Source organism: Podarcis gaigeae (genome assembly GCF_964106915.1).
Source record: "Podarcis gaigeae genome assembly, chromosome: 1".
In the NCBI taxonomy this organism is placed as follows: Eukaryota; Metazoa; Chordata; class Lepidosauria; order Squamata; family Lacertidae; genus Podarcis; species Podarcis gaigeae.
The window spans coordinates 48,671,818-48,699,494 of NC_139678.1; the positions used below are offsets into that span (position 1 = coordinate 48,671,818).

Here is a 27,677-nt window from a genome sequence, read left to right on the forward strand (position 1 = left end):
AGCATTTTAAAACTGCATTTCCTCTAAGACAAAAAGCATTAGCCAAGCATATTCCGCTTGCTGTAACTAAAAAACGTAGAGAAACAAAGATAGAGAACAGTCCATTGTTTCCCAGGCCTTTCTCAGGCTTTTGGCCTTGCTAAAAACCACATTGCAACTTGCTTTCTGTCCGGGAACCATGCCAGAGCACAAGAATGAAACAACTGGAACACTCTGAAACCCCCTCACCCCATTTCCTGGGAAAGTCCAAAAATGGTCCCAAGACAGAAACTTTCTGTTCATGCTCAGGGGAACTCATGGGCAGGACTCTTGAAGAAGGAGGAGAAAGGGGGAGGGAACTGGAAGGGGATATATACTCTGTGAAATGGCTGTGAACTTCGTGCTTGTTTTGTGACTTATCACACTTGCTCCTCTGCCCATCCGGGTTGGCAGAATAAAAAGCTCTTTCTCTGGATTTAACCCTTTGGTGTCGTTTGGCTCTTTCGTCCCTGCTCGGGTGCAACATTTTCCTACCCATGGTTTAAAGGGCCTAGAAAGGCTACATTTTCTGGTGCATTGGCCGGGAAAAAGCACGTTCCCCGGAGTTGAGGGACAAAGGTCCAGGGCATCACTGCGAGGCGAACAGCTCGGGCTCCGGGTCAACAGCTCCAGCGCGCATCCTGCCAAGTTCGTGGGAGGGACTGGCCACCCGTTCCTGAGTAGACACACGACAAGTGACGGAGAGAAAGAGCAACGGCCGTGCAGAAGGAAAGTACCTCGAGGAACAAGGTAGGCTCCACAGGGTTTTAGGTGGGAGCAATAAAAAAGAGAGTTTGATCAGCTCCACCAGTAGGGCAGTAAAAGGTGCCACTGGTTTTGGTTTTGCCCAGCAAAGAAGCAGTAAAGGTGCTGCTGGGCCCCAGTCGAAGTCGAAGCGCTGCTGGTTGCTTGTTGGTTTTGGTAAAGTGCCACTGGTTTTTGGTTTGCCCAGAAAAGCAGTAGAAAGGGTCTGCTGGGCACCAGTAGAAGTCTAAGCGCTGCCGGTTGTGGTTTTGGTGTTTTGATCTCTTACCCCAGGAACAACACGCCCCCTTGGGATTACAATACTACTGCGGGAAGGGCGGCCTTAGAGACTTATCACAAAAATGTTTTAGAAGGCATGAGAAGGGCAGTGAAAAGACCTACAAATATGGCAAAATTATCTGAGGTTTTTCAGCTGCCCAGTGAGCCCCCAGGAGTATTTTTGGAGAGATTAAAAGAGGCATTCCGCAAGTACACCCCCGTAGATCCTGATGATGAGGCCCAAGAGGTGATTGTAAAAACTACCTTTGTGGTGTAAGCAGCTCCCGACATAAGACGAAAAATCCAAAAGCATGAGAACTTTATGGGGAACCGTCTCGAATGGATGTTAACTCTTGTCCAGACAACTTACAATCAAAGGGGAGAAGAAGTAGAAATGCAGAGAGAAAAATACCAGACCAAAAAATTAATGGCACTAAGAGCTGGCCAGCAGCCAGCAGCCAAAAATGCAATCCTGGAGGGTGTCCACGGGAGGGGCAGAAGACACCTAGGGAATAAACCAGTGCACCATCTGCAGGCAAGAAGGTCACTGGAAAATGGAATGCCCACAGGCTCCACTCCCCCGTTCCCCACAGGCTGGGAACAGTAACCCCATGGCCTGAACCCCATCTCACCAGCCGAGAGCACAGGCAATGGCCCAGAGAGACAAAGAAACTTACTAGGATAAACCAGGCCCAACAAACACAGGTTCCCAGAAGCTGCCTGGCCCTGGTCCAACAATGGTAGTGTAGCACCCTGCTTGTGGTTAACGCTTAGCTGGAATGAAATATTCAACGCAGCAATAGAGAAATTAAAATAATAATTTATTTGTCAGACAAATAAATGAGAGGCACAGTGGTATATGGTTACCAAAGCTCTGCCCACTTCAGCCCTGATGGTCAGCACTTATATTTCCTCAGCTCAGCCCCCTTGCTCCTCCTTTGGCTGCCTCTGTCCAATCAGCCTGGTTGAAATTACTATTGGCTGTTTGCTAGAACCAATCATAAAAGATACACCCATTTCCTATTGCCTTTTATGGGAGACAAAGAGCTACATTTCCTTCTATCTATAAATGGCAAATAAGTAGTCATATATCTTACATTAGGGGACGCAGGTGGCGCTGTGGGTTAAAGCCTCAGCACCTAGGACTTGCCGATCGAAAGGTCGGCGGTTCGAATCCCTGCGGCGGGGTGCGCTCCCGCTGCTCGGTCCCAGCGCCTGCCAACCTAGCAGTTCGAAAGCACCTCCGGGTGCAAGTAGATAAATAGGGACCGCTTACCAGCGGGAAGGTAAACGGCGTTTCCGTGTGCGGCTCTGGCTCGCCAGAGCAGCGATGTCACGCTGGCCACGTGACCCGGAAGTGTCTCCGGACAGCGCTGGCCCCTGGCCTCTTGAGTGAGATGGGCGCACAACCCCAGAGTCTGTCAAGACTGGCCCGTACGGGCAGGGGTACCTTTACCTTTACCTTTATATCTTACATTTACCTCGACCAGGCACCTTAATTACCAGATAACCTTTGGCCCCTGTTGCCCTATTCACTGCAAAACAGATGGCTAATGGTTTTAAATTTTTATTTTAAACAGATGTCAGAGATCTTGGGTTCACATTCTCACGCATCATCAATGAAAGATCTCCTTCTTTGGAGGTCTTTAAGCAAAGGCCTGACAACCATATGTCAGGAGTGCTCTGATGGTGTTTCCTGCCTGGCAGGGGGCTGGGCTCGATGGCCCCTGTGGTCTCTTCCAATTATATGATTCTATGAAATAATAATCTAACATAAGAATCTAACATTTCTTACTTTCTAAATCCTTGGCATACTTACATTTAAGCCAATATATTTCATACATTAACATATATAGCTTTTTAGAAGGAAAGGAAAGGCCTTTTCAAAGTAAAAAGGGAACTTAAACTTAGTAAAAGCTAAATTCTCTAAGTTCTCTGAAGCTTCAAAGCGGTTTCAGAGAGCTGCTTTGCCTAGTTCAGCTGCTGTTTCTATTAGCCCTTTTAACCTTATGAAAATGTGGCTCAAGTCTCTAATGGGAGGCACAATAATTCTTACTATTTACCAACTCTTAATTGCAGCTTGATTGTATTCTGTAATTTGTATGGTCAGTGTGACCTTTTGTTCCCAGCCTGTAATTGCCTTTTACAACCCTGAAGCACGGCTATAGATCAGGGGGGCCCTTGATCAAGAAGATAAACAGCTGCCAGTCTTTTAGACAGCTGGTCTTTTGCCTGGCATTAAAACACACAAGCATCTGCAAATATATATTTTTAAGCTCATTTTAAAATACAAATCTTGATCAATAATACAGATCCTGATCAGCACATGGAATGAGGTTTCTGAAAATGATTCCCCCCCCCCCCCATCTATCTTGCTAAAAGACTGTTGCAGTGGAAAGCATGTGAACAGACTGTTTCTAACATTCATTCATGCAATAACAAGACATCAGCTTTTTTCCCCTTGAAGCAGCTTCAGAATAAAATGGAATGTGAGGCATGTTTATCTCTTGGCAGCTGTCTCAGAAGGACATTGCTGTATTCTCCCCAGCCAGCTCCCCTGAACCCCACACTGTCTGGATTTACAGTCAAGCGACAAAAAACCCCAGAATGCCAAGAGATACCCACCCCGGTATGTCTGTACTCTGTACTCTATCACCAAGTACTAACCTGAAGAGTGATTTGTTAAGTTACAGATAGGTAGCCGTGTTGGTCTGCCATAGTCAAAACAAAACAAAAATTCCTTCCAGTAGCACCTTAAAGACCAACTAAGTTAGTTCTTGGTATGAGCTTTCGTGTGCATGCACTGTGTATCTGAAGAAGTGTGCATGCACACGAAAGCTCATACCAAGAACTAACTTAGTTGGTCTTTAAGGTGCTACTGGAAGGAATTTTTTTTGTAGTGATTTGTTAAAAGCAAGTGAATGCTTTCTGTGAACTTTGTAAAAAAAAAATATTTTTAGGATCTACTGAAGAAGTGCAGCATGCTCAGATCAAAAGGCTGCTCCTATAGGAATTTTGAAACTTTGAAACTTTGGAAGTTTGCCAGTGCACGGGAACACTGTGCCCCTCCTGCTTAACACTGACAAACACTTGGCAGATGAACTACAATTTGCAACATGGCTTACAGGCCGCAAAAGCTCTGAAAAAATTAGAGCGCAGAGAAAAAGACTTTTAAAAATCTCAGCTGGCAAACTTAACCCAAGAAAAAAGGACTGTCATCCATCTGCCATGGATGCTTTAGTTAAGATTCCTGCATTGCAGAGGATTAGACTAAATGACCCTAGGAATACTCTTCCCAGTCAGGCTCACCTGACACCTATTCTCATGTCTTTTTTGATGCAAGGTGAAGCCCTTTTAATTTTCCCAGACATCTAAAAGCTGTTCTGAATTGGCTTTATTCAGCTGGTATGCTGGTATGCTTTTACTGTACTGCTTGGCTAATTATACTTCTTGGTAATTTTATTATTTTAATCTATTTCAAATGATTTGCTAGCCATTCTGAAAATAGTAATATTGAAGTGCAGGGTAAAGTAGAAGTGGAGGAGGAGTGATAGTCAAGTACATTGCACAACTAGGCTTAAGCAGGGGAGCACAGTGAACTTAAACAATATGATGCAATTTACACTGATACCTGAGATTAGATTGGAATAATTTTGTGGGTGATCTCAAAAGAGTCTGCTATGGTTAGGGTGGTGTCTCATAATGGAAGTGATGTGACACCTTGGTGAATCCAGGACTGAGGTGTTTTCTGTTGTTTCATATTTTATTTTCTGCATAAAAATAAATAAACCAATAATAAAAAGAGTCTATTTGGGAAGAGCTTACATAAAAGGTTGTGAGCAATCTTATGATTGATTTTGACGTGCTAAGGATAATCATAATAAAGTTTGTGTGCTCATCAGGGCCTGCCAGCTATGAGGCAAGGTGAGGCAACTGCTTCAGGTTGCAGGATCCACAGGGACAGTAGATTCCGATGTAGGATCTTTATTCCCCGCCCCCTTGTTGCTGATGAAGATCTTCACTCACCCCTTCTTTCCTGGAGTGTGTGTGGGGCATTTTGTGGCTCACTTCTTTTTGTGGCCAAAAGTGTCTCAGGCCAGTCCTGGTGCATAACAGCACTACATTGGTGTAGGTATTTCCAAGGCCAAACCAACAGCTGCTATGGACCTCCTCCAGCAGAAGAGACACTATAAACATCTGCTGGCACATAAGAAAAGGGAAGCCATTAAGAACACCTGAACTTTACTTATTCAGGCAGTTAAATCCAATGATTCAGCCACATTCTGACATATCACATCTAGCCCACAAGGCTATGGCCCAACCATGGTGGACTGTCACATCACCCCAGGGACCTGGGAGGCACACTTTCAGGATGTTTACTTGGACAGCTCTGCTGAAAATGGAAGATCTAGCCAAATGATAGGAAATCTGCCTATGTGGGCTCCAGTGATGGTAACAGAGATTAAGAACTAGGTAGCTCAGCTAAGACTGGGAAGGCCCCAGGGGAAGACCTAATCCCAGCAGAGGCCATTAAAAACAATTTGGACTTCTGGGCCCCCACTCTGGCTTCACTCTTGACCTGCATCGACAAACTCATGGTCAAGTCTCCAATGACCGGGGGCTTGCAATCATTGCCTCTATATATAAAAAGCTGATGAGATAAAACAAGATATATAGTCAACATCTATTTCTGTGTGGAATGGTTCATTTCAGTAAGAATATATACATTATATATTACCGGTACCTGTAATCCAGAAACTCAGCAGGCTGCTGCTGGATGGACAAAACACTGTTTCTCCTCCAGCAGCAGATTGCATTGTCGGGCTTCAAGTTACACTATTCATACTCTTTAAAAAGTGTGTTTAAGATAGCCCTTTCTATTTTTTAAAGAAAAGCAGAAACATGAGCTCCAATTTGCAATGCACATCTGGTTCAGAAAGCAGGACCAGTGTTAAGTTGTGGGCGAACATGTCAGACGACACAGTGATTCTTTAAACAGCTCTTCTTTATTCAGATGCCAGAACAGAACTAGGCTGAGGAGCTCAGTCAGCCTGCTTCTATAGAGCTCCAGAACAATGCAACTGTTGCCATTTTCTAAAACTATCCAATCACTGAATGTCACTTTTTGATCCTTCATTTGCATAACTATCTACAGTATCCCCCTGCTGGCCCAGGATGAGAACTTCAGTACATAACAACCAGGACAATTTCCTGCTAAAAATCACCCTCTAGTTGCTGTTTGTGTCATAAACCCACTTGCTTTACTCTGATAGTGAGACCGAAGTACATTAACAAGTAGAGGCTATAGATCAAATCCATATAGTACACTTTATTTAGAAGTTTTATGAAATAAAAAATATAAATATCCTCCCCCTAAAAGACTATTCAGTCTAGGGTCTAAAGTGACCTAGCTGCACCATTGTCTTTACCTCTGCAAGTATATTAAATATTTCCAGGCTGTTTGGACTGGGATTCAGTCCTGTACTGGACTGGCAACTTCAGGTTGTACAATGAAAGGAGATTTGGATATCTTGCGTAACAAACCCACTTTCCCCCAAGACTGGATTTTTTTGCAATAAGTATAGTGTTGGGGAAATGCACTGGAAAGTGTGGGATAAAAATTGCTTGATGCAACATTCTACACCTCCCTCCAGATAAATCAGGATTAATGCTCAGTAAGCAGCCTGTCACTCATGGTTGCTCCCAGCTATTAGCATTTGCCAACAGGTGGTGTCATAACTTTCAGTTCTTGTAATTCATTATTTCTAATCATGTGGCACTCCTCCCACACCTCTCACTGTTTTATTTCTCTCCGTCAGTGGAGAAATTTCATTTGCAGAGGAGAAGTTTGCTACAATGTCAGCTCTCAGGTTTGGGTTCCTTTATTTCACTAGCTATCCTGTAGGCTTTATTAACTTGTTCTCAGAACCGCAAGTAACATTTTGCATAGGCCACATGCATTTTTGTATGCAATACTGAAATACAAGAAGTGGACAAAACCAAGCAGGTTGCAGTCCTAACCCCACTTACCTGGGGGTAGGACTTACTTCTGAGTAGATTTGGTTAGGACTGTACTATGTGTAGATAATTTCTAACCTAATTTAATATTTGACTTTTTGCTGCACTTTCATTATGCTGGAAGCTGCCCAGAGTGGGTGAGGTATAAGTAAAAAAATATTATTATTTAACATTCATTGAGGTTATGATTAATATCTCCTTGGCACGCTGAAATAAATATCTACAATTATTGCATGCATTGTGTGGCCCCCTCTCCCTTTCCCTTGCTGTCATTAATATGCTTAAGTGGGCTCTAGCGCTTTGGGGAGATTTGTTTCAGCCCTCCCTAGTGACATTCTGAAGGCTAAACTAAAAAAAGTTGCTAGGAACCTTTGGGTGAAGCCATGCGCTTTAATGTATGGTGCAGATGTGACCTTAGGCTGCAATTGTGAAAGAAAGCCTTACTGAACTTAATGGGTATTAAGTACTGACCTTTGAGGGGCAGTTTTATATAGGTGAGTTTTTGTAATATTGTATCTTATAAATTTCTGATAATCTTATTTTTTCCCCACAAGACATCTGCTTTTGAAAATTGAAATTAGTAGTTTTGTGCAAGTAGTTCAACCTAGGGTGCAAAATAAGTTAGCACTGGTTACTGCCTGTTTCTGTGAGGGAATGCAGAAGGCAAAGGTAGCCAAACCACTTGCTTTGTCAAGGGAATAGCTTTCGCTGGCTAGTTAGGTGGTACCATTTAGCATAGCCAAAGAAGTTGCTCTGTGCCATAGAAACCAGCCTTTCCCCTCGCCTGGCTGGTAAGTAGAAGAACAACAGCAGAGTAGTGTGAGGGAGCAGGAAGCTGGGAAACAGAGACATTACTTGCTCTGTGCTGGACTTTGGGGCTTCCCTAGAAACCATAACAAGATCTATGGGGTTGCTAATCCTGTGAGTGGCTCCATCTTATGCTCTAGTTGTATATGCATATGTGCCAATAAAACCATATATCCTAACAGCACCAACAGTCTCCATTGGCCTTCACTCCAAGGATGCAAATCCTTGGGAAGCACAGGCACCTCTGGAGTCTCTCACTGCTCAGAGATTGGGGTGGTATGTAACAGAAAGTTAATGGCTATTGAGCTGTAGGATATACTATTTTCTTTATGCATATATACAGCCTGAGCATAGGATGGCATGGCTCACAGCATCAACACTCCAACAGATCTTGCCTCTCCATGAGGTTCTTTTTTTTTATAATATTTTTATTAATTTTAAGAAATACAGAAAAAAGAATAAAGGATAGTTATAAGAAAATAGAATAGAAGAATAACAAATTTCCATGTTCTTTTTCCATCCAATCTAAAGGACCTCCCCACATCCTCCAAGCCCTGCGTTCTCTGTCATATAAAACATCAGCAATTTGTTAACTTATTTCAGAACTTATTGTATCTTCCATTTTATCATGTTCCCTGATTTCAATTTTACTATAACCCAATTCTTGTATGCTTTGTGTTAAACACAATAAAGTTATTTCATTATTTTACCTCTAAATTCTTGTGTCTTAATTTTCATTTCATTAACTTACATTTGCTGAAGCTAGAGTTTCCTGAAAGGTGCATTTTTTTAACATTCATACAGCTTATAGTGTTTTTTCAAATAGTCCTTAAACTTTTTCCAGTCCTCCTCAATTGTTTCTTCTCCCAAGTCTCGGATTCTGCCAGTCATTTCAGCCAATTCCATATAGTCCATCAACTGTGATTGCCATTCCTCCAGCGTGGGTAAATCTTGTGTCTTCCAATATTTTGCAATCAGGATCCTTGCTGCTGTGGTAGCGTACATGAAAAAGGTTCTATCCTTCTTAAGCACTCTCTGGTCCACCATGCCCAGAAGGAAGGCCTCTGGTTTCTTAGGTAAGGTAAATCTCAGTACCTTTTTTAGTTCATTATGGATCATTTCCCAGAAGGCCTTCACTTTCGGGCAGGTCCACCAGAGATGAAAGAATGTCCCTTCCGCCTCTCCACATTTCCAACATTTATTGTCAGACAGATGGTATATCTTAGCTAGCTTGACTGGGGTCATGTACCACCGGTATACCATTTTCATAATATTTTCCTTCAAGGCAGTGCATGCCGTAAATTTCAGACCGGTGTTCCATAACCTTTCCCAGTCTGCAAACATAATGTTGTGCCCCACGTCCTGCGCCCATTTTATCATGGCGGATTTGACTGTCTCGTCCTGTGTATTCCACTTAAGCAGCAAGTTATACATTCTCGAAAGTAGTTTACTTTTTGGCTCTAACAATTCAGTCTCTAGTTTCGATTTTTCCACCTGGAATCCAACCTTTTTATCTATTTTAAAGACCTCCTGAATTTGCGCATAGTGCAGCCAGTCTCGCACCTTAGTTTTCAGTTTTTCCAAACTCAACAACCTCCAATTATCTCCAATTTTTTCAATTATTTCCCAGTATTTAGGCCAATGGGCCTCCATGTTAAGTCTCTTACGTGCCTTGGCCTCCACCGGTGAGAGCCACCTCGGAGTCTTACTCTCCAATAAGTCTTTATATTTTGTCCAGACCATCAAAATTGCTCTTCTGACAATATGATTTTTAAACAATTTGTGCACTTTAACCTTGTCATACCACAAATATGCATGCCACCCAAACGCATTGTCAAACCCTTCCAGATCTAGGACGTCAGTGTTCTCCAATAAAATCCAATCTTTCAACCAGCAGAAGGCTGCAGATTCATAATATAACCTCAAGTCTGGCAGGGCAAATCCCCCTCTTTCTTTCGCATCAGTTAATATTTTAAACTTTATTCGGGGCTTTTTGCCCTGCCAAACAAACTTAGAAATATCCTTCTGCCACTTTCCAAAACATTCCACCTTGTCCACTGTCAGAGCCACCCGAGGTCCCAGCTCACAAGAGACCAAAGTCCAGTCCAAGATATATACAAAAGGTTTTATTGAAGAACATTGTTGTCGTTACATCCAAGCTCCGTGGCTCCGCATCTGTTACCCTTAGATGTTAGAAGTCCCCTCTGAGTCAGTCCCGCCCCTGCACCAGCTTAAGAGGCTTGTACTGCTCCACCTTTTCCTCTCTTTCCTTTTCCGCAGGGTCTTCCTGCCCCCCTGTGCTCCCTCCCTCCGGGACTCCCCCGAGGCTGAGTCTTCTGCCGCCTGCTCCCCCCTCCTTCGTGCTTTGGGACCAGGCTCCTCCTCAGGGCTCTCCTCATTTCCGCGCGCCTCCACATTTGAACTTGGCGCGCGTACGTTGCCTCTGACCTTCCTTTCGACCGTTACGCTACTCTCGGTACTACACTCCTCCCCTTCCGGCAGGACGTTTTGCTCCGAACTCCTTCCCCTCTCTGCTTCCTGTTCTGCTCTTTCTGACACACTGGCAACTCCACCCCCTTCACTCCGTTCCGACGGAGAGGCCGGTCCCGATCTCCAGCCCCCACTGGGGATTCCCCCTTCGTTCCCCTGCTTCTGACTGCCTCCCTCTCTACTGCCCCTTGGCCTGACCAGGGGGGCTCCCTTTTGGGAATCCTCGGATTCACTTGACGGACTCACTGACAACCTCAGGTCGTCGTCGTCCTCTTCCTCGTCGCCCTGGGACCCCTCCCCCTCGCTCTCTGTCCCTGAAACCCTGACATCCACGATCTGTAGGGCCTGAAACAAAAATAACATTTTCGGCAATACATTCATCTTTACAGCAGCTATTCGGCCTAACAAGGAAAGTTTCAATCTTGACCATGTTTCCAAATCTCTTTTGATTTCTGACCAACATTTCTCATAGTTATCTTTAAACAAATTCAAATTTTTGGAGGTCAGGTACACCCCTAGGTATTTTACTTTTTTAACCACATTCAACTCCGTTTCTTTAGAAAACTCATCTGTTTCTGTAACTGTCAAATTTTTTGCTAAAACCTTGGTTTTTTGCTTATTTAACTTAAACCCCACCACCCGACCAAAGTCAGAAATTAATTCTAACACTCTTTTAGTACTGGAGACTGGTTCCTGTAATGTTAATACCAAATCATCTGCAAATGCTTTCAATTTATATTGTTTCACTCCGACCTCAATTCCTTGAACCAACCGGTCCTTTCTAATCATGTTTAGCAACACCTCCAGAACTGAGATGAACAATAGGGGGGATAGGGGGCACCCCTGACGTGTCCCTTTTTCAATTTTAAACTCCTCTGTCACCACATTGTTTACTATCAATTTAGCTTTTTGTTCTGTATAGATTGCTTCTATACCATTTTCAAACCCCCGCCCCACTCCCATCCCTTCCAAATTTTTCTTCATAAACATCCAAGAAATATTATCAAAGGCCTTCTCTGCATCAATAAAAATTAAGGCCGCTCTAGTATTAAGATTTGTTTGTAGAAGTTCCAAAATGTCAATAATATTTATTGTGTTATCAAACAAATGCCTACCAGGGAGAAAGCCAGCCTGGTCCTTATGGATCACTTCATTTAATACTTTTTTGAGTCTACTTGCCAGAATATCTGCAAAAATTTTGTAATCCACATTTAGGAGTGAGATGGGGCGGTAATTCTTAAGTTGAGTCTTTTCAGTTTCTAGTTTAGGTATCAATGTGATGAAAGCTTCTTTCCACGTTTCCGGTGCCTTCCTTCCCTCCATAATCTGATTACAAACCTCCATCAAGGGTTGTATCAAATAGTCCTTTAAAACTTTATAATATTTGGAGGTTAGACCATCAGGGCCTGGAGACTTGCCCAATTGAAGATTCTGAATGGCACTTTCAATTTCTTGCTGTGTGATGTTACAATTCAGGTTTGTTCTCATTTCCAGGGGTATTTTTTGTAATCAATTAGTTTTTAGAAATTGATCCACCTCGGAAGCTTTTTGCGGCCCCCTCTCCATGAGGTTCTTAGCCCCCACCATTCTGCTGCATATCCTTGGATTCAGCACAGCCTACGGAGTCTAGCTCAGACAAACCTCAAATACCAAAACTAACATCCTTTTTCTTTTCCTTCCTAGCATAGCATGGCATCCAGCCAGGTAAGAAGGACGTGGGAATACCTACCTGCTCTTTGAAGCATCTACGGTGGTCATTATGGCAACACATCATTATGGCAACACAACAAAGCCATTCTGATCCTGATTGATTGATTATTGTTGTCATCGCTACTTATTATCTGCCCTACACCTTAAGGTCCCGGGGATGGGCGTGGCTTACGACATTTAAAATGCAATTATTGCACAATATTAAAAACAGATCGAAACAACTTATTTAACCAAGGAACAGGTTTGACTGGTTCACCAGGTTTCCTCTTGTAGAGTATAACGTCACAGACGAAAAATCGCAGGCCTGCAAGAGATCCATAGATATCATCCAGACTCATCTCCCAAACCAGTAGCAATATTGTTTCTTCAGATTTTTGCTTAATCGGTGTTACATTTTTTTTTCATTTAAAGGGATTTTTTACCATGCTCTTCCGTCAAAAAGGCTCGCTGGGTGTCTTAGAAAGGAAAGTCTCTGTTCTCTGGCATAGAATCTGAGGGTGCCCCCAGATTATTTTGAGGGAAAGGAGTCAAGAGCATTCTGGAACTTTAGAATTCTACAGTCTAAATCCAGCTGCTCATTGTTGTTATATTTTTAAACAGACTTTTTGTGGTTTGGAAAGTGATGTGGGAATGCATGAGCCAGAGGAGCAGGTTAAAGGATAGAATCACAGAATTGTAGAGTCGGGAGGGATGATGAGGGTCCTCTATTCCAACCCCTGCAAGCCGGAATCTTTTGCCCAATGTGGGGTTCAAATCCACGACCCTGACATTAATAGTCTCATGCTCTAGCATCTGAGCTACCCAGAGGAGCAGGCCAAGAGAAAACCTCTATGCATACCAAAGTAACATTTACGGCTGCGCTCTCTTATGTTTTAGGAAGTGGTTTGCAGGAGGAGTATGCACATCAACCGCTCGGCTGGATGGAAAGGTGGCCGTGGTCACAGGGGCTAACACTGGCATAGGGAAGGAAACTGCCAAGGACCTCGCACGAAGAGGCAAGTTGTCTGTCCATTCATCATCCACCACATGCCACTCAACCATACCGAATTGAGTGGGACATCTCTGAATTACAGAAGCCATCCTGTTTTTTGGTCCAGTAATTTGCTGTGAGTCAGCTGGCTTGTGCCAGACGAAAAGACACTCTTTTTTTGTTTTTGTTTTTTGTTTGTTTGTTTCATGCTCTCCTGCAAATTGGCTCTCTCACACCAGAGCGCTGGACCAAAAGACACTGGCTCCCACGAGAGCACCCCTATTTCATCAGACGGATGTTGCAGAGTATGCCACCATCAGGGTTTAAATGAATAAAGGCTGCCTTAACCATTTTTAAGTGAACAAGCAAATTTATAAGTGCCTTAACTCTTTCCTTAAACAGAGGGTTTCTGGTTCATAGGATTTATTTTCATTTTTTAAAGGAAATTCACTGAATTACATAAGCCCCCTGAAGGAGAGGAGGCATGTTGGTTTTTTTTTAAAAAACACACACGCCACAAGGGCTCTGCAATAGCAGCTGCACTTTAATATGTAAGCTGCCATATCTGTTTTAACTATATATTTCCCCTTTGGCTCTAAAAGCATACTTGGCATACAATGTAGTTCTTAGCCACACTTCTCTGTATTCACTTTTTCTATACAATAAATAATTTTAGAAACCTCTATCATGCCACTTTCCTTAGGCTGCAACCTTACACACTTACACACTGGAAGTAAGTCCAAATGAAGCAAATGGTCATTACTGCTGAGTAGACATGTCTAGGAGTACACAGTTGTTGCTTTAAAAGGCTAAACAATGTGATCCACATGTAATTCTTTACCACAGGGATGAGGGGCCAGTGGCCTTCCAGATGTTGCTGGACTTCCACTACTCCTCAGCATGGCCAGTGGTCAGGGGTGATGAGAGCTGTAGTCCAGCCCTTCTGAATGTGCCCTCAATGGTGGAATGAACATTTGACTGCGTCCCATTGGAACTGCAGTCTCTACATATTTAATTAACCATGGTTTAGCGTTATATCTGAATACAGCCATTACATTTGGGGTAAGGGGGGTGTATTTATTACTATAAATGTATGTATTCTGTCCCCTAAAATAACTTTAACCAAAGGTAATTTCCATTTTTAGAAATACATTCAAGTGTATTTTTCTTGTTCATAGTAATGGTCACCGTATTTTTCGCCCTATAGGATGCACCGGCCCATAGGACACATCTAGTTTTTTTGGGGGGTAATAAAGAAAAAAAATTATCCCCCCCCCAGCTGCGGCTTCAGCGCGCCCTGCGCTCCGGACAGCAGACTGCTATCCGCAGCATAGGAAGCCCTGCAGAAACTTCCGCAGGGCTCTCTAGGTTGTGGATATCTGCCCGAAGTAATGGGTAATTAGACAAGGGCAACTATTTCAAATGCTTGAGGTGAGCTTTAAAAAGCTGAGTATTACTCCCCTCCCACAATGATTCACAATTCATTGCTGCCTATAACATCTGCTGGCAAAAGGGCTTTTACATATATTTATATTTATATTTACATATTCATATTGTAGAATTTTTATATTATTTTATATTTTGTTCCATTAAAAGAAATTAGTCTAGAAAGACAGGACCAAGTTTAGAAACAGCTTGTTTGTCTTATTCCTCTTTTCTATTAATTTCCCTTTTGAAGGTGGTCGTGTCATCCTTGCCTGCAGAGATATAGCAAAAGGGGAAGCAGCAGCCCGTGAAATTATAGCCGAAACAGGGAATCAACAAGTTATTGTGAAAAAACTGGACCTGTCTGATAGCAAATCTATACGGGCATTTGCAGAAGATTTCCTAAAAGGTATGACTGACTAAAAGTTGGCACCTGTGTAATTACTGCATAGTTTAATTACTAGGTGGTCTTGGTCCTAGATATAATCTATGTGGAGTCAAGAGTTTCATAGGTTTTGTTTAAAATAGAGAGGTATTTGTCTGGCTTCCCTATGTGTTCTTTAAACCAGGGATCAATAACCATTTTAGACCAGGAGGCACATTTTGAATTTTGAGAGAGTGCTGACTGCTCCAGTCACAAAATTGCTGTAATGGGGGCCATGGCTTAACACAACATGGCTGCCATAGCATAACACAAAAGAAAAGAGAGAACAGTCATTGCTGATTTTCCACCCTTACCCCACCCTTGGACATCCTCATGCTTAGCACAGGAAGTCATCTATGTCCTGCTGGTCCTGATTGTAGTGACACAGCTGTTAAAGGCAAAAGATTCCTGATTTCTCCATTTCTAAACAAAGCGAAGGCTGACATCCTGTAGCCGTTTACCTGGTGTTATAAGTGACAAAACTGCTCCTTTCCCCTTATGGGGTACCCAAGAGCCCATATAGAGTCCTTTTGTAGGTTCTCTATCAGTAGGAGAAAATAACAGAGACCAGCCAGAGAATATTGAGAAGCAAAGCAGCTAGTAAGCCTGATCTTTATTGACTGTTGCAACAAGGTGCTCCCCCACACACAGGAGAGAGGAGGAGGATCCAGAACAAAGGTGTGTCCGCCCTTATATAGACATTTTAGATTGCCCGCCCCGGAGTCCAAGACCACCCCCAGAAACATCATACATACATCACAGAAGGGGTGTAGCCCAAGACCACCCCCCAGATACATCATACCTACATCGCAGAAAAGGCGGTCTACAACAAACCTGAGTGCGTTGTTTATCTCCTGGCAAGTTACCTGATTGCATTATCTGAGTTCTGGCCACTCTTTTGTTATTATAACTACTTAATTCCTTAATCTAGGTCACAGGATCACACCCTGTTCATATCTTGAATGTGCTGTGAATTCTTAATAAGTACTCGGACATTAGCTTCTGCACAGCAGCAGACATACCTGAGCCGTTTTGCAAATTTAACATTTTATATTTGCCATTTGAGGAGGGAATTATTTAACACCAACCGGCATTTATTGTGTAATATTTACAGAAAATAACTTTTAGCAGGTACCTAATCTTGAATGAGTCCACTACAGAAAAGACGCATCCTAGTTGTTAGGAAAAAAGAAGTTCAACCTATGGAGATTCCAAGAACTCCTAGAAAATAAGACAGAAGCAGGAAAAGTACAGTAAAGGGGAGGGGTAAACAGAAATTTTTAATGACCTCAGGGATTTCTATTGCCTGGTATCCAAACAACTTACTTTACAGTCACCACACTGACTTTACTAATTGGCCTAAAAACACTGGCAGGTGGGAGCAGCTAAGCTGATTCATTTCACAGAAATCACTTAGAAGGGAATCTGCACATTTTGCTTCATAACTTTCCTTCTAAGAGGGCTAGAGACTTAATTTTTTAAATAGAAGCTTAGAGTCTAAGGAACCCGCCTGAGGGCACCAAAAAAGGTCTTGTGCCTGCTTGGCGATCTCCACCTTAAACCTTCCATGACAATGTTATTGTATTTAAGAGGAGCTAACCTTTTGCTTGGAAGCTTTCCCTTGAACCTTTCTGGCACTTTGAAGCAGGAGATGGATCATTCCACAGCTTCCATTTGAATTTTGAGATGCCTTATATAAAACACCTGGCAATGTTAACTGTCAGAGACATGGTAGATGGACCTTAGGTATGACCCAGAATAGTTTTATAATTGTCTCATTGTACTCTTGGACACTCTTACTTGTAGGTCTGATTAAAAGGATGATATGCTTTTGAGTAAACACATTTAAGCATGTTTGCTACATTTTGCCTGAAAGGGTAATGTATGTGTGTGGGTGGGTTGGTGGGTGGGTGTAGGAATGATTGTTCAGCTCCTTAGATATAATAAATCCTTCTAATCATCCAGTTACAGATAGGTAGCCGTGTTGGTCTGCCATAGTCAAAACAAAGATAGCTGTGATGAGCCTGTTGACGACTCTTAACGACTGCAATAGGTCTTACAGGAAAAAGCAAGGGGTGAGAAGGTGAAAAATGGAGAGACCTGGTCTGAACAAAGACATTGGATTCTTATCTCATTATACATGACATGGAGAGGCCTGGTCTGAACAAAGACATTGGATTCTTATCTCATTATACACAACAAAGCCATTTTTCACCTTCTCACCCCTTGCTTTTTCCTGTAAGACCTATTGCAGTCGTTAAGAGTCGTCAACAGGCTCATCACAGCTATCTGCCAATCACCCATTCCTACCACCCTTCTGAGTAATACCCCTCCCCACCTTCTCACTATATAGAAGGGTCTGGTAACTTCTGTTTCAGTGTATCTGAAGAAGTGTGCATGCACACGAAAGCTCATACCAAGAACTAACTTAGTTGGTCTTTAAGGTGCTACTGGAAGGAATTTTTTTGTTCCTTCTAATGATAGCAGTGTTCTATCCAAAATATGTGTCACTCAGAATGGGCACAGGGTATATTATATATTTAGCTAACAATAAAGATTTAGAGATAATTTTTAAATAAATAATAGTCCGTTGAAGTGGACTACTACAATTGCCAAAACCCATTCAAAATGGGTATGCATGCACTCAGATAATTGCTTACTTGAGCAATAAGGATAAATATAATATTCACTGGAAATTAGTCTGAGGTAATAGGCCATTAATACAATCCATTTCTTTCCCACTAGTGCTTCCATTTACAGTGGTACCTTGGTTAAGTACTTAATTCATTCCGGAGGTCCTTTCTTAACCTGAAACTGTTCTTAACCTGAAGCACCACTTTAGCTAATGGGGCTTCCCGCTGCTGCCGCGCCGCAGAGCACTATTTCTGTTCTCATCCTGAAGCAAAGTTCTTAACCCGAGGTACTATTTCTAGGTTAGCAAAGTCTGTAACCTGAAGCGTATGTAACCTGAGGTCTATGCAACCTGAGGTACCACTGTATTTATTTATCCTGTCATGTGGTCCAATGGTGGTATCTCACTATATATTTACCTAAATTAGTAGGAGAACTTGCAAGAACCATCAACCCTCTGTCTGATAGACGTTTGAATTTCCTCCACCTGTCGGTCCCGTTGGGTAAACTGTAAAGCTTTTCTGTAGACTAAGTAACACAGTCTAATTTAGTATTTGCTAATTATTTCAATCAATTTACTATACTGTACTTCCTTGTTCCCAACATATATATTCACAGTAACCTTAAATCATAGAATTGTACAGTTCAAAGGGATCATGGGGGTCATCTAGACCAACCCCTGGAAAGCAGGAATGTCAAATAAAGCATCCATGATAGATAGGTGGCCATGTAACCAAATGCTAGTTATGATAAGAGCCTTGCTCCTTAAAACATCTCAATCTTCTTGTCTTTGGTATTTTCTGCTTAATACCCCATTATTTCCTGTAGAGGAGAAGAAGCTCCATATCCTCATTAACAATGCAGGAGTGATGATGGTTCCCTATTCCAAGACTGCTGATGGTTTTGAAATGCATATTGGAGTCAATCACCTTGGTAAGATCATGAGACATCGATGTGATAAATGGATATATTACCTGGCTTCTCTTTGCCTTTGCTTATCTTCCCTGCTCTCCCCCCCCCCCCCCGGATTTCACAGATTATTCCTGTATTTGTAAACCTGAATTTATACAGGAAAAGCATAGAGACAGGCGTTGTTGAGGGTAACACCATGAGGATTACACAAATTAAATTTGAACGCAAAAAGTTATGGACACACTGTAAACTCCAGTATGGACAGGCCCCAAGTCACAGTCCCCTGGAGATTTAATTAAATTATTTATACTGTGCCCATCTTGGTTGAATTTCATATATTCATTTGAACGAACCAGCCAATTTTTTGGTTATCTATTTCTAGTTGATTTATAGTACAGTAAAATTAATGTCATTTTGTTTGTAAACATAAAGTGTTTACATTATTGTGAGTACTATTTTTGTTCTAAAGGTTAGTTTTACATTATACATATGTGTGCCCATAAGCTCTAGAAAAAGGTAAAGGTAAAGGACCCCTGACAGTTACTGTAAGTCCAGTCATAGACGACTCTGGGGTTGCGGTGCTCATCTCGCTTTACAGGCCGAGGGAGCAGACGTTTGTCCTCAGACAGTTTTTCCAAGTCATGTGGCCAGCATGACTAAGCCGCTTCTGGCGAAACCAGAGCAGCGCACGGAAATGCTGTTTACCTTCCCGCCGGAGCGGTACCTATTTATCTACTTGCACTTTGACGTGAGGGACGCAGGTGGTGCTGTGGGTTAAAGCCTCAGCGCCTAGGACTTGCCGATCGAAAGGTCGGCGGTTCGAAGCCCTGCGGCGGGGTGCGCTCCTGCTGCTCGGTCCCAGCGCCTGCCAACCTAGCAGTTCAAAAGCACCTCCGGGTGCAAGTAGATAAATAGGGACCGCTTACCAGCGGGAAGGTAAACGGCGTTTCCGTATGCGGCTCTGGCTCGCCAGAGCAGCGATGTCACGCTGGCCACGTGACCCGGAAGTGTCTCCGGACAGCGCTGGCCCCTGGCCTCTTGAGTGAGATGGGCGCACAACCCCAGAGTCTGTCAAGACTGGCCCGTACGGGCAGGGGTACCTTTACCTTTACCTTTACTTTGACGTGCCTTTGAACTGCTAGGCTGGCAGGAGCTGGGACCGAGCAACGGGAGCGACCTTCTGATCGGCAAGCCCAAGGCTCAGTGATTTACACCACAGCGTCACCCACGTCCCTAAGCTCTAGTAAATAACTGTAAATCTCCTCTCCCTTTAGGGCATTTTCTCTTAACATTCCTGCTGCTGGACCGTTTGAAAGAGTCAGCCCCAGCTCGGATAGTGAATGTGTCTTCGCACCTCCATGCTTTTTGGCGGATAAACTTCAAGAACCTGCAGGGAGATAAATACTACAATGAGTTCCTGGCATACTGTCAAAGCAAACTGGCTAATGTTCTGTTTACCAGGGAGCTGGCTCGTAAATTGCAAGGTGAGCTTTAAGAATGAAATGCTAATGGCGCACAACCACTCATATGTACGTATATAATAGGGTTGCCCATAGCCAAAGCCTGGATGTGAGAGGAAGGGGGAAGTCACAGATTACTGAAAGGTTGCACGCATGAGAGACACCCCAATCTCCAAGCGGTGAGGGATACCAGCACTTACCCAGTGTTCAGCTTTCTAGGAATGAGGTCAGTGGAGACTGTGGTGTCTTTAAGATATATGGTTTTATTTACACATACATACAATCTCAGCATTTGATGGAGGGGCTCATAGCATTAGCACAGCATAGATCTTGCTTCCTCATTTATTTGCTGTCAGCACAGAGGTAAACATGTCTCTCTCCCAGGTGCTGCAGCATCTCCCCACTTCCCCTCTCACTCGCAAACAGCTTTCAAGCTCTCGGCTCCTTTGTTGTCCTTTTGCTTCTTTGTCACCTAGATGCAGCTAATTTCAACATAGCTCATTCCTTTGAAGTGAAGCAGAGCACTACAGTGGCTGTCTGGTCTTTGAATTCAAAGAGCTTGCCTGACTGGCTCCCAACCTCCCCCAATCTCGTAACCATAGCTGGGTTGAAATTTAATGGAAGCATCAGAATGAAATGACTCTGCATTTAAAATTCCTTCTGGGAACGCTATTAAAAGTATGACTTAGAGCCGTGTGTAGAGAAATGGTTAGGCATCACCACATCACTTCTATGTTTCTCATTGCACCAATGAGGAATTTTAAATATTGCACATTGAAAGGGGCCATTGGGCTAACCTGACATGCATTTTGTAGGCATTGGATGTCTAAATTGTCCTAATATTGTATCTTACCCATGCCATTGCCAGTGGCTTCTAATGTTATCTAAATTAAGGGTTTTCAGTGATTTATGAATCCACTTTCCACAGTCTCAAATGCTTCTTTATCCCCAAGGATGTTTCAGCCAAGCCATCTCACTGCTGTCTTTCCTCTCAGTTCAAACTCAAACTAGCTCTGTTAAGTGTTGCTAGTTCCCAAACTGTGCTGAGCATTGCACTTCAAGACTGCAGGGAGAGAGGGAGATCCCCAGCCATCAAGACAGATTAACATTCTGTTCATCCCTCCCCCCCTCAAAATATGTAAGCCATTCATTTAGTATGCTATAACAGATTTCAATTTAAGAGATGTTAACTTTTTGCTGTTTTATTTATATTTTTGTGTGTTTTTTTTAAAAAGGCTTTGTTTAACCCTTGATACTAATTGAGTGCTGCACAAGGTTCTGTGCATTGCAATGATATTGTGTGTATTACAGTGAAAAGGCTGGCTAAATACTAGCTGCCTTACAGGGTACATGGGAACAATATTACTCCTTTCCTTTTGAACCTTTGGATTCATATACCGTATTTTTTGCACCATAACACTCACTTTTTTCCTCCTAGAAAGTAAGGGGAAATGTCTGTGCGTGTGGTATTTTGGTTGATGTTTCCACTTTATGTTTTTCTAGGCACTGGAGTTACTGTCAATGCTTTACATCCTGGTGTGGTTGATTCTGAATTGGCACGTTACTCATATTCGTTAGGAATTTTTAAAGCGCTGTTTCGCTTCACGTTGAAGACACCAAAAGAAGGAGCCCAGACTAGTATTTACTGTGCAGTGGCAAAGGAACTGGAGTCAGTGAGTGGGCAATATTTCAGGTGGGTCTGGGATTGTGATTTGCAGTTGGAATACAGACATCTGGATTCAGCACATCTGGATAAAGTTTTCTGTGGTAATGCTCAGAGGTGCCCACATCAGACCCAGAAGGCAATATTAAAATGGCACATTGCACATTAAAAGAAAGAGATCATATGCAATAGCTCTAACTTAAAAATAGCAGTGTGGACATGGGTTGTGAGAAGTCTTTGCCTCTGGTACAGCAAACACAGTGCAATTGCTCCTTTGAACTATTAAAGGTAAAGGTAAAGGACCCCTGCCAGTTAAGTCCAGTCATGAACGACTCTGGGGTTTTGACGCTCATCTCGCTTTACTGGCCAAGGGAGCCGACGTTTGTCCGCAGACATTTTTTTCAGATCATGTGGCCAGCATGACTAAGCTGCTGCTGGCGAAACCAGAGCAGTGCATGGAAACGCCATTTACCTTCCCTGCCGGAGCGGTACCTATTAATCTACTTGCACTTTGATGTGCTTTCGAACTGCTAGGTTGGCAGGAGCTGGGACCGAGCAACGCGGGGATTTGTCCTAGGCCCTAGGCTCAGTGGTTTGGACCACAGCGCCACCCGCATCCCATCTTCGACCTATACAGAAGCTATACAGAAATAACAAAGCTATTATCAGGAACATCCAGACAGAACAAAAGCCCTTTTCATACATAGTCAATTGGGGGGGGGGGGGTGGCATATACCAAAATTTGCCCCTTACTTTTTCAGTGGTGGGGAGGACAGCTTCTTTATCTTGTGAACTGCCCTGAGTTTTTCGGATGAAGGGCAGTATATAAATTTAATAAACAACACCAACAATAATTCATTATTATATTTTGTAACTTAAGAAATGACAAGCAGCTTTGCTTCCAGTGGGCTGGCCACTAATTCCTTCACCCTCAAATGATTCGGATGCAGCTTCAGTGGGGGGGGGGGGGGAGAGCTGCAACAAAACCATAGTGTCTCCTTATCGGCAACCACCATGTTTTGTGGCAACTGTCTCAGGCACCAATGACAGCAAAAATTAGGCAAAGTGCAGTGCCCCATACAAAAACAATTAAAACATCCCCTTTGTTCAGGAGTTTGAATTTGCTCTGATATGATCACTCAGTTAATAGGTTTGGCTATTCCTCGTCTTACTTGTCAACCCTATTGAATTGTCTGAGACTTACTTCTCAGTAAACATGTATAGGGGTAACCTTAGCCCACTGTTGTCCATAAACCCAATTTGCTGTCATATTGATTTGGGAAATACGCTCAATGTTTAATCAGAATTCTGATTCTTTGATGGTTTTGAATGGCTTAACAAATGATTAACAAAGTGCCTAATGAATTTTTTTTTTTTCTTTCTACAGTGACTGTAGACCAGTCTGGGTTGCTCCTCAGGCTTGTAACAAAGAGACCGCAAAAAAGCTCTGGCAAGTCAGCTGTGAGCTGATGGGCATCCAATGGGAGTGAACTGGGATGGGTCTGTGGTTGACATTTGTAGACAGAATGTGAATGCAACCAGAACGAAATAAACTATCCTTATCTTCTCATGTGTAGATGTCAGTGTCTAGCAGGCACTTTATAAACATAGATTGTATATTAATAAAATATGTTTTAATCAACACTGAGTTCTACTCTTTGGTGACCTGAAGACAGTGATACTTAGCTGCCAACACATAACTGCTTCCCTGGGGGAAAAAAGTGAACCTGACCTTATTGGTTTGTGATATAACTTTCACATGTAAACCTGTTAGATTGGTTGGATTTTGAGAAATTATCCCTACATAGAGGAGGGCAAAAGTATTTTTTTTATGTGCTGAGTCAGAATCTTCCTTCACATTGAAAACTGCTCGCTTCGGCAGCACATATACTAAAATTGGGACGATACAGAGAAGATTAGCATGGCCCCTGCGCAAGGATGACACGCAGGATACAAAGTCGCAGGGAGGAGGAAGGAAGTAATATTCTGCCTGACTGAGTGAGTACAAAACGAAAGGCCTCGGCACTTATTGTTGAGGCTACTAGACTCACCAAATACCAAATACAAAGTAACAAATAATAGACTGCGTGGAAACTTTGTTATACCTTTTTTGGGAAAGTAATGAGTAGAAATGCAACAACGTAGAGTCGCTTAAAAGAACAGCTTGAAAGAGCAGGGGAAAAAAGAGGCAGAAAGAAAGTTTGAAAAGCGGCTCTAAAGGGATGAAAAGGAAATATTGGAAAAAACTGTTTTCCTATACTTTGGAACTTTTTCCCTCTTATTCTGAAACGGTTTGGACAGAAGGCTTAAGAAAAGAGGATATATTAAGAACTTTGAAGAACACTCAGAACCCTCTGCACATTTTCTCTTCCCAGGCCACTTTCTAATTTTTTCTACTTTCCCTTCACAATTTCCGGATTTCTGTATTATCCTCCCAATTCTTTTTTGGATTTTGGTACAAAAACCCAGATGTTTGATTGTGCTACCTCTTCCGTCTTCTTTCTCATCCCCCTTTTCCTCCTTTTTCTTTTCTTTTTGTTTCTTACCTCACTAATATAATATCAACAACTCATTCTTCTTCTTCTCTGTTTTCATAATAATATAAAGAGCTGTAAAATCTAGGGAAATTCTGCTCTAATCCAATTCCTCACCTTTTGGGGGATTTGTATCTACGTGCTGAAGCAACAAAGAATAGATGGGACTGAAAAACTGATTCTAGAAATGGACTAAGTGCAAACAGTGGAAGATTCTAGAATTTCACCTCAACAACGAATAGCCGAGTTTCCTATTTTACATTAAACTTCAAATTAAACCTTAATAAATCTGAAAGGACATAAATAGACTCTATATACTTGCAAAACCTTTGGTTTTGAAGATCCTGACTTATCTGGTTACTTATTTGGACACTTATTTGGATATTTATATTCCATCAGGAATTCCAAAGATTGAAAACAAACTGTAACTTATTAGACTTTGGATTCATGCTCGGAATAATCTTCTGAAGACTCTTTCCGCAAATTGGATTAAGCCAACAAGTGGCTGAAGACAACAGAATTTGATTTGGACTGGACGCTCTCTTTCTAACTATAAAAGAAGCTATCCCTCATTCATTAAAATTCTCTTTGCTCTGAAAAATAACATACTAACACGACTATATTTAACATGTGACGAGGTCACTGGGACTCTATAATATTTTAAGGGTTTTTTTGGGAAGTTTTTTTAAAAATAATTTTTATTAACTGGCCAATCACATCAAATTAAATCACATCACAAAAAATCCAAATTACAAAGCCAAATTTTTGAATTTTGTTGGGGGAACCCATACTTCAAGATCGAAAGGGGGATTCAAATCATCTTCTTATTACTGCGTTAATGTCCAAATCAGTCCCAATCAGTCCAAACAAAGTTCATAATTCTATCCAGTCTTATATTGGTGTTTCCACATCATATAGTTTCTCTTTTTCTTTTACGATCTCTTCTGTTGGTCTCCTTAAGCCGATAAGCAAATATAATAATCCTGTGTGAATTTCCCGTTCTTCCAATCTAAGTCCAGATGGTTTCCATGTATCTCCTTCGTATATAACATCGCACTTTCCATCATAAGTTAGGCATTTATCCTCTCAAGTCCCACCGAGGAGTTAATCCACGATATGTAAACAGCTCTATTTCTCTCTTTCTCCTCCCAGACTCAAGAGCTCCAATGCCTCCCAAAATGGCAAACTGCGTCATTCCAAAACTCTTAACTTTCCAGCTTCGTTTTGAAACATTGCTTTGGTTCGAAAGTTTATCTCCACACAGCCTTAAATCCACAGCTTAAGTCCTTAAAACGACATTTCTAACTCATTCATTAAGGGAGGGGATTCTTGTTAAATCACATAAAAAAGGAAAGGAAGGTTTCCCCCCTCCCCCCTCAGTCATTTGCCGTACCGTATCTTGACGTATCTTATCATATTTTATTCTTGTCTTGTTATCAGAGATCTCTTCTGTCAGCAGTCTTTACTCCCCCTTTTTCCTTGAAGCATGTGCAATTTATCTCGTCCAAATTGTTTCTTTTGAAGATTCTTGCAACTAGAGGTCAGAGACAGCATCAAGGAGTTCTCTTGAAACCCAGATTTGATCAATTCTGCCCCAGCTCTTATGAGTTGGAGCTAAACTGATAATCAATAATAACTTAACTGACTCATTTGAAATCTCGAAGGGTACAAGACAGGGGTGCCCTCTGTCACCTCTTTTGTTTATAATGGTGCTAGAAATAATTGCGAATAAGATAAGGAAAATATCAGAGATACGTGGAATTAGAATTGGTGTAAAAGAATATAAACTGAAAGCATACGCTGATGATTTGATGTTATCGTTAGAAGATCCACAAAAAAGTGTTGGTAAAGTGTTAGAATTATTAGAGGAATTTGGAAAGTTATCCAGCTTTAAGCTAAATAAAACAAAAACCAAAATGATGACTAAGAACATGAAGGAAGATTTAAGAAACCATCTTGAGTCACAGACTGGGATTAAAGTGGTAAAAAAGGTAAAATACCTGGGAATATGGTTAACCATGAAAAACATAAACTTAATGGAAGATAATTATACAAACACCTGGAAAGAAATAAAAAAGGACTTAGATACTTGGAACAGGATAAAACTCTCATGGCCTGGAAGAATTGCGGCAATTAAGATGAATATACTGCCGAAACTGCTGTTTTTATTCCAAAATATTCCAGTAATTAGGGGAACCTCAGTATTTAAAGATTGGCAAAAAACTCTCTCGAAATTTATTTGGCAGGGGAAAAGACAGAGAATTAAATTTAAATTACTCACGGACCGAAGAGACAGGAGGATTTGCGGTTCCAAATCTGAGATTATATTATGAAGCCTCGTGCCTTTGTTGGATCAAATAATGGATTGTTATGAAGAACACAGATTTCCTGGACTTAGAAGGTTTTAACATCAGATTTGGATGGCATGCATATCTGTGGTACAATAAAGAAAAGGTCCATAAAGGATTCTCTAACCATATTATTAGAGGGCCACTGCTTGAGGTATGGGAGAAAAATAAAAAGCTGCTCGAAAGAAACACTCCCTGGTGGTTATCACCAATTGACATTGTAATGGTTGTTAGGGGTTACTTGTGCGTAACCTTACTTCAGTTCAGTTAGCTTGCTTGCCCCAACCATGCCCAGGGTCGGAGCTCGCCCTCCGTGACCTGTTAGTCACTTGCAGAATCCGAGAGTGGGCGTCTCTTGAACCTCTTCCAGAATAAAAGCTGTTTGACCCCAAGTCTCCTCCTATGTTCTCTGCGCGGAACGCGTCTGCGCAAGTAAGGGGAAGGCAGGGGCGTCCCAGCGCTCTCTCCACTATCGTCGGGGGAAGGGTCTTGGAGCCCTGTCACCAATTCCTCTCTCTCCCTCTCTTCTCTATGGGTGTTACGTTGAAATCCTTCCCCCCTGCTCGTCCCCTCTCCGGCATCGCTGGGTGGTCCTGCCTCCGTCTCTCGTTCTGATGGCAGTTCCCTGACATCCACCTCCTCCCCAGGACCCCCTTCACCCCCGGCCTGACCCTGTGACGGGACCTTGTCCCCTTCTTCAGCCGATGATGCCGGGAACCCCCGAAAGGAGCTGCTGTCGTCGTCCGTGGACTCAAACACCGCTTCCCACCTGCTCCAATTTCTCACGGTCTGGACTTCCCCATCTGACTCCTCCTCTCCTGACGATTCTCCTCCTTCCCCCTGGGAAGCCGGAAAACCCACGAAATCCTCCTCCTCCTCGTCGGTGGTGGCAAATTGCTCCTCCCAGAATCTCCCGAGGGGTTTGGGCTTCCTCGGATACCTGTTGTGGAACTCTTCCACCAGATATCCATCATCTAGTTCCCCTGCAGGCACCCACATGTTTTCTGACTCTGGTTCCCCCTCCCAAGCCACTAGGTACTCCACCTGCCGCCCTCGCCAGTGCGAATCCAGGATCTCCATTACCTCGTGGTGGCGTTCCCTCTCTTCCATTAGTGGATGGGTGAGCCCTTCCCCTCCTGCCTCCCGGACCCTCCGCTCCCCTCTGTACGGTGAGAGCAGTGACCTATGAAATACCGGGTGGATCTTCATGCTGTCTGGCAACTTGAGCCGGAACGCCACCGGGT

The 27,677-nt window shown here is 42.6% G+C and overlaps 1 protein-coding gene across 2 annotated transcripts; it reads left to right on the forward strand.

Annotated features, from left to right (window-relative positions):
• The first annotated feature begins 6,791 nt into the window (after positions 1 to 6,791).
• Positions 6,792 to 23,193, forward strand: LOC310848565 (retinol dehydrogenase 12-like). 2 transcript variants are annotated; one of them, XM_083747776.1, is made up of 8 exons: positions 6,864 to 6,911; positions 12,040 to 12,060; positions 12,943 to 13,061; positions 14,715 to 14,870; positions 18,345 to 18,449; positions 19,703 to 19,912; positions 21,392 to 21,581; positions 22,939 to 23,193. In XM_083747776.1, exons 1-8 carry the CDS (start codon positions 6,898 to 6,900, stop codon positions 23,039 to 23,041), a joined length of 918 nt encoding a protein of 305 aa, XP_083603902.1. In that variant the 5' UTR covers positions 6,864 to 6,897; the 3' UTR covers positions 23,042 to 23,193. The 2 variants fall into 2 exon arrangements, with proteins under 2 accessions (XP_083603903.1, XP_083603902.1); XM_083747777.1 differs by lacking the exon at positions 12,040 to 12,060 and having other exon boundaries at positions 6,792 to 6,911.
• Positions 23,194 to 27,677: the final 4,484 nt, after the last annotated feature.

What these genes read in the sequence shown, in the direction of transcription:
- LOC310848565 (XM_083747776.1), top strand. An exon ending in CAAGGACCTCGCACGAAGAG is followed by an intron (nt 13,062 to 14,714) that starts GCAAGTTGTCTG and finishes TCCCTTTTGAAG; the next exon opens with GTGGTCGTGTCATCCTTGCC. An exon ending in TATTGGAGTCAATCACCTTG is followed by an intron (nt 18,450 to 19,702) that starts GTAAGATCATGA and finishes CTCTCCCTTTAG; the next exon opens with GGCATTTTCTCTTAACATTC.